At 34.6% G+C, this 12,426-nt stretch overlaps 1 protein-coding gene across 1 annotated transcript in view; it reads left to right on the top strand.

Annotated features, from left to right (window-relative positions):
- LOC134250786 (histone acetyltransferase type B catalytic subunit-like) overlaps window positions 1-12,050 on the top strand; it is a 19,394-nt gene extending 7,344 nt beyond the window's left edge. Inside the window, exons 2-11 of the mRNA XM_062733134.1 lie at window positions 4,506-4,571; window positions 4,831-4,906; window positions 5,227-5,350; window positions 7,233-7,374; window positions 8,865-9,018; window positions 9,468-9,572; window positions 9,791-9,897; window positions 10,129-10,280; window positions 10,559-10,675; window positions 11,826-12,050. Of these exons, the coding sequence (XP_062589118.1) occupies window positions 4,506-4,571; window positions 4,831-4,906; window positions 5,227-5,350; window positions 7,233-7,374; window positions 8,865-9,018; window positions 9,468-9,572; window positions 9,791-9,897; window positions 10,129-10,280; window positions 10,559-10,675; window positions 11,826-11,993 (1,211 nt within the window). The 3' untranslated portion in view covers window positions 11,994-12,050. The remainder of the gene's footprint in view (window positions 1-4,505; window positions 4,572-4,830; window positions 4,907-5,226; window positions 5,351-7,232; window positions 7,375-8,864; window positions 9,019-9,467; window positions 9,573-9,790; window positions 9,898-10,128; window positions 10,281-10,558; window positions 10,676-11,825) is intronic.
- Window positions 12,051-12,426: the final 376 nt, after the last annotated feature.

The raw sequence follows: 12,426 nt of genomic DNA on the forward strand, positions 1-12,426 counted from the left end.
AAAATCAAAAGTAGAGACAACCAGGGAATTAATTCATGAAAGCGTGTTCTATCTTAGTGGTATTATAGTCTATTGAACTTTTTTCATGTCAAATACAATTATAGGATTATGAAACATGAATTAATGTACATGTGCACATTTAAGGCGGTTTTTTTCCCAGGCACGAGCACAATTAAATTGAATTTTGGGACATCTTATAATATTAGTTTAATATCTGTATTGTTAAATTACGAATATTTAAATACAGCTGATATTTCAAAAGGAAATTGATTTAATTTGCTAAAACTTATAGTATGAAAATGAAAGACTTCAAAGACGCCGACATTGTTCGAGGTCCACTGTGCCCCGTACGTCTTTTGTGGGAAAAACTCGTGGCCTGTACTGTACCTTTGACCATAAACACAATCGGTTGATTTAATTTATAGCAAATAAGGAATCGTCTCACACTCTGTCACACAACCTCCGTCCTCCTTTCACAGGCGCCGTAGCGAGAAATAAACCGTACGGTACGCTTTCTGCACGGAACGGTACGGTTCGTTTCTGAGGTGTAGTAGCACGGTTTAGGGTCTGTAGATCATTCTAACTAGGAATGGAATTGCGCATAATTTTAAACCATGTAGAATGAAATATAGATATTTATCGGTTTTCTAGGTGAAAAAAATCAGGAAATCTTTGTGCAATTTTTTGAGCAGAGTCGTTAAAAAATTTGACAAAAATGTAGCTTATGTAAACAAATGCAATGTTTCTCCGTTTTTAGCTCACCTCAACGAAGTTGGGGGGAGCTTATGTGATACCCTCGGCGTCAGCGTCGGTGTCGGCGTCCCAGGTTAAGGTTAAGTTTTTTGGAGCAGTTTTCTTTTTAATTACTTCTGTGTCCTATACTGATTAGACATGCATGGAAAATGGTTTTAGTGTGTTTTATTGTACCAGACAAAGTTTCAGATGCTGCAATTTCAGCAAAGGAATTACCAGGTTAATGTTTTTGGAGCAGGTTAACATTTTTGGTGCAGTTTTTGGTGTGGGTTTCATTTCCAAGTAACTATCAGGCCTATGTTGACCAAACTTGCATGGATGATACATCTAAGGATGCATACTACCGGGATTGCTTCGGATGCTGAATCTGACCTACATTTTCCGGTTGAGTGAACAGGTTAAAGTTTTTGGTGCAGGTTTCATTTCCAAGTAACTATAAGCCCTATGTTGACCAAACTTGCATGGATGATACATCTAAGGATGCATACTACCGGGCTTGCTTCGGATGCTGAATCTGACCTACATTTTCCGGTTGAGTGAACAGGTTAAAGTTTTTGGTGTAGGTTTCATTTCCAAGTAACTATAAGCCCTATGTTGACCAAACTTGCATGGATGATACATCTAAGGATGCATACTACTGGGCTTGCTTCGGATGCTGAATCTGACCTACATTTTCCGGTTGAGTGAACAGGTTAAAGTTTTTGGTGCAGGTTTCATTTCCAAGTAACTATAAGCCCTATGTTGACCAAACTTGCATGGATGATACATCTAAGGATGCATACTAAAGGGCTTGCTTCGGATGCTGAATCTGACCTACATTTTCCGGTTGAGTGAACAGGTTAAAGTTTTTGGTGCAGGTTTCATTTCCAAGTAACTATAAGCCCTATGTTGACCAAACTTGCATGGATGATACATCTAAGGATGCATACTACCGGGATTGCTTCGGATGCTGAATCTGACCTACAATTTCCGGTTGAGTGAACAGGTTAAAGTTTTTGGTGCAGGTTTCATTTCCAAGTAACTATAAGCCCTATGTTGACCAAACTTGCATGGATGATACATCTAAGGATGCATACTACCGGGCTTGCTTCGGATGCTGAATCTGACCTACATTTTCCAGTTGAGTGAACAGGTTAAAGTTTTTGGTGTAGGTTTCATTTCCAAGTAACTATAAGCCCTATGTTGACCAAACTTGCATGGATGATACATCTAAGGATGCATACTACCGGGCTTGCTTCGGATGCTGAATCTGACCTACACTTTCCGGTTGAGTGAACAGGTTAAAGTTTTTGGTGCAGGTTTCATTTCCAAGTAACTATAAGCCCTATGTTGACCAAACTTGCATGGATGATATATCTAAGGATGCATACTACCGGGCTTGCTTCCGATGCTGAATCTGACCTACATTTTCCAGTTGAGTGAACAGGTTAAAGTTTTTGGTGCAGGTTTCATTTCCAAGTAACTATAAGCCCTATGTTGACCAAACTTGCATGGATGATACATCTAAGGATGCATACTACCGGGCTTGCTTCGGATGCTGAATCTGACCTACATTTTCCAGTTGAGCGAACAGGTTAATGTTTTTGGTGCAGGTTTCATTTGCAAGTAACTTTAAGCCCTATGTTGACCAAACTTGCATGGATGATACGTCTAAGGATGCACACTACCAGGCTTGCTTCGGATGCTGAATCTGACCTACATTTTCCGGTTGAGTGAATAGTTAAAAGTTTTTGGTGCAGGTTTCATTTCCAAGGAACTATGAGTTCTTTAATGACCAGTCTTGCATAGATGATACATCTAAGGATGCATACTTCCAGGCTTGCTTCGGAAGCTGAATCTGACCTACTTTTTGTGGATGAGTGAAAATGTTAGTTTTAATGCATGTTTCATTTCCAATAAACTATGAGCCCTATAATGAGCAAACTTGCATGGATGATACATCTAAGGATGCACACTAATGGACTTGCTTCGGATGCTGAATTTGACATACATTTTTCAGATAATAGACAAGGTAAAAGTTATGGTTGCAGGTCTGTTACCAAAAACTATAAGGCTTATATAACATTGTATAAACCAAACTTTCACAAATGCTGCATCAAGAGATGAAAACTCTCAAATTTGCTTCAGATGCTGGATTTTCATTACATTTTCATGAAGAAGAAGTAGTTTAAATTTTTTATGTAGGTCTATTTCAAAGTATCAGATCAAAATTGCTTTTAAAAATATTTTCATTTTTGGAATGTATACTTTTTGTTGGTTAATTGTGTGACTTTGCCTTACTTAAAGACAACATTCGTTGAGGTGAGCTCTGTAATCTCTGATTACCTATGTTTTACTTTAAGAGAAAATTCTCTCCTTCTCCAACGATGCTGCACCTGTCAATCATGTCCTTTACTTTCTATTTTGATTATCCGGGCAACCAATCAATTAGTGCAAACCAATCAAAACGGTGATCTTTTTAAAATCTGATGTAAAGTCGGATTTAACTACAGTGGCACATTTGTGTTAATTTTCAACTAGGAATTCAGAAGAATGATAAGTTTTTGCCTTTATTTTGTTTTATTTTGAAAACAATGGCTTTGTTCTTCATAAAAATAGTAAATGCAGTTGGAGTATGATATAATTATTGTTTTAAAACGATGTACATGGGACAAAAGCAAGAATAATGGCAAAAGTCATTTTGTACATCTTTTATTGAATATTATTTTTCAAATTTATTAAATTCACCAGTAATATGTTTATTAAACCCCAAAAGATTGCATGGAATCTGCAACTTCATCCTAAAAGAAAAATGACCACAAATGTTACATTCAACTATGTAAAACTTTAACTTAATAGCGGGAAGTGCTCACCATACCAGTAAGGCATGAGGAGCTCGTGTTTAACAGGATTTTATATAAACATTGACAAAGATCCAAAAAGAGATTGAAAATTAACTCATCAAGAGTTAAATCACTAGATCAAATTGAATTTTTATCCAACAAGACACAACAAAGATTTTTTTTGATCAACATGATCAATTGATCAAGAAGTTCAGCTGTTACAGACAACTATGGGTATTGTTTTTACGAAGTTGCGGAGAAATTGCACATAGAAATTCGATCAATTTATGTTAATTGTGCTAGGAATATGTTCACTAAAATCCCCCAATACCTAAATAAATGAGCTTTTGTTTTATTTTGATAAAAATTGTAATAGAATAAAAAAGTCCCCCATTTAGTTAGTAAATTTCATCACTGATATGGTAGATTGTCTACCAAATGGGGGATAAAGGACCATTTGGTAGGTTGTGCCCAACCTGTTCATAACAATGCTAATAAAATGGAAATTCAATTTTCAGTGACATGCAGTTGGTCACATGATCAGATTTTCTTGAGTATGGAAAGCAAACTGCATGAGCCATTTGGAAAGTTCCAATTATGACGTCAAATAACGTCGTAGATACGTTATATTGCATTTCCAAAGCAAAGTCTAAATAATGCCTATACATGTATTTCTATGTAACAGGACAAAAAACGTAAAATATAAATACATGTATAAGAAATAAAACATAATTTTTAGAGTTTCATTGGGAATGACATGAAGTCGGTACATGATCAAATCTATTAGAATTTGATAACGTGACTGACTTCATGTCGCACCCCAATGAAACTCTAAAAATGATATTTAATTTCTTAATTAATTAAAAGTGAAAGAAATAAAACTTAGAGATGTTCAAAACAGATTATGATATCTCCATCTTTTTACTTCAGGTTTATCAAAAAATAAATTTGATGTCTACAAATGTTCCGCAAATGAAGCCATACATTTCAAACTTGGTAAGTATAAAAGTATAAACGAAGATAGAAACGTTCTATCGTTAAAATGATATTGTCCTATGGACCCTGTTTTATATCGATAGAATTTGTTCCATGTATTGACTATGTAGCAAAATGAACATGGGTGATAATTCAAACTCTGTGCATTTACTTACGTACGAATAATTCAGAGTGTTCCGAATGTAAGCATGGCAGGTAAATTTGAAGTGAGAAGTAATTGTTGAGAAAATTAATTGAATTTTCGTCGTTATGTTTGTAGTTAGAAAGGAAGAAGACCTGGATGACGATACATCAACATTCCTACCGGAAATGACACATCAGGTCTTTGGAGAAAAGTAAGCAATTATTTACCTTTAACTTGCTAGGACCATTATGAATTAATGTATTTTGAAGGTTACATGTATGAAGCAGAATTTTTAGGATGAGTTTCCAATGGATATTTTAGTGATCACTGTATGTTTGCTTCTTCCTATGTCTTGAATCATAATTTGTGGTGATTCGCATTAATAATGGATTCTTCATAGAAAGTCACCATTTTGGATAGATTATACACTGCATTGCATTTCTAGTACATGGCTTAGCATGGACTAACCATGTACATGTAAATGTACTGTATGTAATTTTTTTTTACCTTTTCTTTACATATTTTTAACAGTGAGAGTATTTTTGGATACAAGGATTTGGTGGTAGAGATGTACTATACTGCTGCTAAACTGACAACATTCATAAATCTACAATACATCACCAAAGTTTCACCAGAATTACACGAAGGACTAAAGGTATTCATTTCCAATTTAATTCAGAATTAGAGTCGTCTAACCTGATCTCAATTTGTCTACTTTTGTTTCTTCTAAATATATTAAAGATTTTAAGTTCAACTTTGCACATTTTGAGTAGAAGGGAATTATATATTCCTCAATCCTTGTGGAATTCAGTGAAGAGAATATCCAAAAGAACAAAATAATTAGGACAAAGATTATTAAGTCATCATTGACAAGAGTACAATGAACTGATTGGATCAGAATTTGTAAATTTCACCAACCCATTTCTGCAGCGAAGATTTGTTTAAAACAACTTGATGCATACAGATGCATAACTCTGTTTTTATACGCCCGTCTTAAGACGGGACGTATCATGTTATAGGCTTCCTGTCCGTCCGTCTGTTTTAGCTTTTTCGTTTCCGGCTCATAACTTTAATACCACTAGGCCTAGGATTATCAAACTTTGTCATCTGATGCATCTTGGGTAGAAGGTGTGTCGCGCACAAAAAGTAGGTCGCTCTGACCTTTAATTAAGAAGTTATAGCCAAATATGGAAAAATCCTTTCTGGCCCATAACTAGAAAACCATAAGACCTACAATCATCAAACTTGGCCAGTTTATGCATCTTAGGTAGAAGGTGTGTCGCGACCTATTTCAAGGTCACTGTGATCTTTAATTTAAGTGAATTTTAAAAAAAAAATGTGTATTTTTACTATTCATTTACACATCCCAAATAATGTAAGAGTATTGCACTGTTCTTATTAAAAAAGTGTTAAATCAAGAAAATACTTATTTTTTTTAAGCATATACTTGACAGCAATCTAAAACAAATATAATGTATGTTAGAGAAATCCCATGTCTCCCATGAGTGTAATTATCAAGCACTGGTCAAGAAGAATTTTGATAACAGAAAATTGCGTCAAATTAGAGAGAAATTAATGGGTTTTGAGTGCGAGGAGCTAATTGGCGTTATCTATATCCCTTGAGAATTGGGCAAATGGGTAAGCCTGTGTGATTAAAAATAGCTCTTGTTGACTAGCTTAAGTTTTGAAATGAATTTGATGAAAAGTAATTAAAACTAATTTGATATTGCCTAATAGACTAATCTGATATTATGTAATATTATTAATTTAAAAACTAATTTTATGGGGTGGGGTTGAATCAGCATGTCCATATGAATTACATACTAGAACCTGTCGGACATTAAATCTCAACCAAAAAAAAAATCTGAGAGTATTTTATATGTTTTTAAAAAAAAATTATAGTAGATAGTGCAGACCCATTCATCTCTTGGTAGTAATGAGTAGAAAAGCATCCAGTTAAAGATTAATTAATGAGTTCAATGTAGGAAGGCTAGCTGTCTCAGTCGCTCTGATTAAGCAGCCCTTTGGGGATTAGACGGAAAGAACAGCTGGTCAGTTTATAACATATGTCATTTGATGGCCAGCCTTTTTTTTCAAAATTAATTTGGTATAGATTAAGTTGTTAAGACTAATTTGATGATGGGCATTTGGTCTAACACAACCAGCACAGAAATCTATCAGTGATGTAATATTTATTATATTTGATGCCTACATCACAGGGGATGGATAAATATTTTAAGGAATGGAAAAATCATTGAAATCTTAAAATCAAGGTTGATGTGATTTTTTTGCACCTAAACTGTTCAAGAAAATTGGTAATTTTTTGACGGGCGTATCATGTCGTGGCGCGGCACTTTATTAAAAATGTGGAATAGATTTAAATGAAACTTTTCGTTTCGCCTTTTTTTTTCTAGAAATTAAACAGATACATATATGAAAATTTAAAGTATTTAAAAATGTATTGGTATCTTTACTATGTTTATATTTGTGAGTTTGGCAGAAATTATAATGCAGTATCCATTTTGGCTTATATTTAGGCTGATGATGTCATTGGTCAGTTACGAGAGGTGGTGCCCCCTGGTTTCCTAACCAGTAGAGATGCATTCCTCAACTCAATACCGAAGGATGCTGACTTCAAACCATTTGGAAAACTTGTGCACTCTTTCACTGTACACAGAGGTAATGAAGTTATTCTACTCTTTCTAAAAAAATTTATATATAAAGACTGATTAAATGACTGGCAATAAAAATCAAGTTGCAGTAAGTAATTTAATAAAGGTTGCCATGGTTACCTAAACTGAAATTATTTCAAAATGTTACTACTCCTACATTTTTGGTCTGATTGTAATAGAACTTGGACCACAAGTAGATGACATGAAAAAGCTTGTGTCCTTGAAGATTTTGAGAAATGAGGATACAATGGCTACCAAAAAAAAGAATACATGTGAAAATTTGTAAAAATGATACTCCTAAAGTTTTGGTATAATTTCAGTCATACTAAGTAAAAATGTAGAAAACAGCAGGATATATACAAGCATTTCTGTAAAGTAAAAGTTGTGTAAAAAGTGCTGAAAGTCCAGGTACATTTTTCCCATTTTCATTCTTTGAAGTAAGACCAGTAGAGCTATCAACTCATCAGAGACTACAGACTGTAGAACTGCAGTCTTATCAGTTTTTAGCTCACCTCAACGAAGTTTGGGGAGTTTATGTAATACCCTCGGCATCGGCATCTCAGGTTAAGTTTTTTGGAGCAGTTTTCTTTTTAAGTACTGCTATATGCCCTATATTGATTAGACATGCATGAGAGATGCTTCTAGTGTGTTTCATTGTACCAGTCAAAGTTTCAGATGCAGCAATTTCAGCAAAGGAATGACCAGGTTAATGTTTTTGGAGCAGGTTAACATTTTTGGTGCAGTTTTTGGTGTAGGTCTCATTTTCAAGGAACTATAAGCCCTATGTTGACCAAACTTGCATGGATGGTACATCTAAGGATGCATATTACCAGGCTTGCTTCGGATGCTGAATCTGACCTACATTTTCCTGTTGAATGAACAGGTCAATGTTTTTGGTGCAGGTCTCATTTCCAAGTAACTATATGCCCTATGTTGAACAAACTTGCATGGATGATACATCTAAGGATGTACACTACCAGGCTTGCTTCGGATGCTGAATTTGACCTACATTTTTCCTGGATGAGTGAAGAGGTTAAATTTTTATGCAGGTTTCATTCTAAGTAACTATTAGCCCAATGTTGTGCAAACTCGCATGGATGATACATCTTAGGATGCAAACTAATGGACTTGCTCTAGATGCTGAATTCGACATACATTTTCCAGATAATGGACCAAGTAAAAGTAATGGGTGCAGGTCTATTACCAAGAAACTATAAGGTTTTATATAAACCAAACTTGCCCAAATGATACATCAAGCGATGAAAACTCTCAAGCTTGCTTCAGATGCTGGATTTTAATCACATTTTCGTGATGAAAACTAGTTTGAAGTCTTTATATAGGTCTATTCCAAAGTATCAGATCAAAATTGCATAAATTTTGCATTTTTGGATGGACACTCTTTATTAGGTAATTGTGTGACTTTGCCTTAATACTTAAAGACAACATTCGTTGAGTTGAGCTCTGTAATCTCTGATTACCTTTGTTTTGATTTTACAGATGGGAAGGACAGACAGTTTGAGATCTACAGGACGGGGATAGAGACGTCAGGCTTCAGAGAGTACCACGAGAGACTCCAGACCTTTATTTTGTTCTTCATTGATGCTGCTTCCTTCATTGATGCGGATGACGAGAGATGGCGCTTCTTCTTACTGTATGTTATCCTTAAGTTTAATTAATGTTTTTGGTCTCCAGAATCTCTTGGTAGACATATTGTCAACCCTTTTCAGCCCTCCCATGTATGGCTATTAAAATTGTTCCCATTTTTATGCCCCCTCCATGCAGTGTTTTTCTATCCTTCATCCTTCTTTTTGCCCTGCAGCCATCACACTTGTCATTTACATGTGGCTCAGTTTCAAAGAGTCTGTTCTAGACATATGAACCAAAATTCACACACTGATACACACTGGTGAATTATTCAACTTTAGTGTAATCTTTGCCCTTGACTGTCAGACCCTGTGACCTTGACCTCATTAGTTACTATATTTATTATGATGAAGCTTAGTTTCAAAATAATGCCCTCTTCACACAAATGAACATTATATTTTTAAATATTCTGGTTTTCTTAAAGCATTTTTCATTTGCAGAATGTTCTACTTTTAGGTTTGAAAAGTACATGTGTAATGGAAATCCAATGTATGCTATAGCAGGTTACATGACTGTATATAATTACTATGCTTACCCAGAGAAGTTACGTCCAAGAGTCAGGTAAAACATTGCACTATTATAATTCAATAAATAACATGAAGCTAATTAATTTTGTTTCCTTTTGAAAAAAAAAATTGTAAAAGGCTTTTTATATGCTGTTAAATAGATAGGTTGTGATTTGAAACTCAAGATGCCTATGAAATTTGTCATTATCAATCATAACAATGGCTTTGATAGAAATGATACATCTGTATAATGTATTTATAACATAATTTCAGCCAAGTGCTAATCCTGCCGCCCTTCCAGAGGATGGGTTTGTGTGCCGAGCTGTTACAGACCTTCTATAATGATGTGTACAGGAAGAAGGAGGTGTTAGATATCACAGGTAACGATACAGTAGGAATAAAGTCATACAGTGTACAAAATTTTTACAAAATGTTGTGAAGTTACTTTTCATATTCATTAGAAAAGAATAGATAGATAAACAATAGAAAAACTCCTTTTAAAGTCATGTGTTTAGACTATGTTTGTTTTTGAATGACAGTAAGCAGGTTTTAAATCTTCAATGTAATTTAACTGTAATATTTTTACCCATTAATTCGTTTTCATAACACAGTTGAAGATCCCTCAGAAAATTTCCAGAGAGTCAGAGACTTTGTGGATGTTAAGAACTGCCAAAGCCTTGCGTCTTTCCAACCTGAGAAACTCTTGAAAGGCTTCTCTGAGGAAATGCAGAGGGAAGCCAGAGAAAAATTCAAGCTCAACAAGGTTTTTGTTTTGTTCAGATTTTATCCCATTTTTCAGTGCATCACTTTTTTTCTGATTATTAAATGAGAATTTAAATTATAATCATATGTGTACTTTAACATTTAAATTTAAACTTAAAATCTAAATCATTTGGTAATGAAAAAAATACATTTAAAAAATTTAGCTTTGTCAGGAAGTCATTCTATTCTTGCATGAAAAGGTAGAGTTTTGGTGAGTGTATATGGAAAAATCAGCCTCCTCTCGTTCAGAATGTATTAAGTATGTCGTGTGATTTGTAGAGACAAACGAGGAGAGTGTATGAGATTCTGAGGTTGAAGGCTACAGATACAAGTAACAAAGAACAGTACAAAGCATACAGACTCGACATGAAAAGGAGGCTAAATGCACCATTCCAGGTACAGTATAATTTGTCTAAACCGGCTACCGCCGGTTCCATAAAATTTGGCCGGTTTAGACAGAATCCGGAGTGCAGGAAAAATGCAGGAAAATATTAATTTTGAAATTTCGTTGTTTATTTACAAGTACATCATATACAAAATATAAAATATAATTAAATGATAAAATCAATCAATAACTTGGAGTGTAGAAATGATAAAACAGACTCACATGACTTACTGTATTTTTCTTTTTTTTTTTTTGTTTGTTCACGAAGTTTGAAAGTCGGAGTGAAATGTTACCTAAATCAAAATCTACAGGCACGTGTATTGCAGGCCTACTATATATCAAGCGGACCGGGTTTCGCTTGTCAAAGAGCTCATTCAATGTATAACCAGTAATGCAATTATTAACGATGTGATAATTATTGGATTCAACTTTTAATTTTTATGTAAAAAAAAAAAATTAAAAAAAATACGTCTTCCCACACTGTTATGGCGCCATTTTGAAATGCGTTCGATTTTCGATCCCGATTTATATTTTGATTCGTAAATCGCGTACATATATTTCTGCATATATGTTATAATGTGGTAAAATGAGTTAAAACAAGGTTAGTTTTTTTTAAAATTGTAATTTAATAATATAATTTTTTTTTCAAGCGGGCTGTGTCACCGCCGCATTTCACTGAGTTCTTCTCATGGCACTAATGCTTATGTAAACACAGATTAGCACATCCACCGCGAAAGGTGTTAATTGCTTTGAAGTAACTCAGGTGTGGCCGGATTAGGGGAAATAGTTACCGTTAATTATGAGCAGTTGGGACCAGTATGGCCGTTCGGAATACAGAATAGACAGTATCCGGACTACACAGAATTTTATCTAATGAATTTGTTAAAGAAGTGCATGGGACTAAAATTTATAGACGGAATGGACAAAAATCCGGAGTACTCAGAGTACGGATTAGACAAATTTTACTGTATGTCCTCTTGTCAAATAAAAGGCAAATCCTGGGGAGGGGGTGTGGTCATTTACAGAAAGGTGCCCTTACCATTTAAGATCATATCCACTACATAAAACTTAATATTAGAAATATTTTTTTCTGATCATATTTTGTATTAATTTTGAAAGTGAGACAAGTTATTATTGTAGATTTATACTTTTTTACTCCAGAAAAATGGTCGTGATTTTGATAAGCTGAAGAACGTCTTACGTCCAGATGAGTTTACAGCCACATTAAGCTCCATCACCGAAGAGCAGAGACACCAGTATTTAGAGACAACATTTCAGGAAAATGTGGAAATGTATAGGAAAGTTATAGACCGACTAGCCACCTCTTAACCTGCCCAGTATTGTCTGTTAACTGTGTCTTGGCAATGGATGGTGCTCGTCTGGACTTACAAATGACTGGACATTCTTTCATTAAAAACTTTCCTTACATTTCTCATCAGTTTATAAGGGATTATTTTTTTCCAGTTCATTTGACTTGCATGGTGAAGAATAATTTTCCATTTAGTGAAATGTTTACATCAAGGCTATGAATCTTATTTTATTTAAAAGCTGACTTTGCTGCGAATGCAGATTCTACAAATAAGTTTTTCATTTCTGCTGCAAAATATGAGTTAAGTTCCATTTTGTTTATCCCTGCTCAGCCATCAGAATATCTCATCTCCCCATTCATGTAAACAGTACTTTAAGATGAAAAATGTGTGGTTATACTGTATTTTCATGCTAGACATAAGTCATATGTGACAATGAATACTTCACCTCAATG

This window comes from Saccostrea cucullata, unplaced genomic scaffold (assembly GCF_032062105.1).
Source record: "Saccostrea cucullata isolate Sc308-1 unplaced genomic scaffold, CSIRO_AGI_Scuc_v1 ctg3931, whole genome shotgun sequence".
NCBI classification, from domain to species: Eukaryota; Metazoa; Mollusca; class Bivalvia; order Ostreida; family Ostreidae; genus Saccostrea; species Saccostrea cuccullata.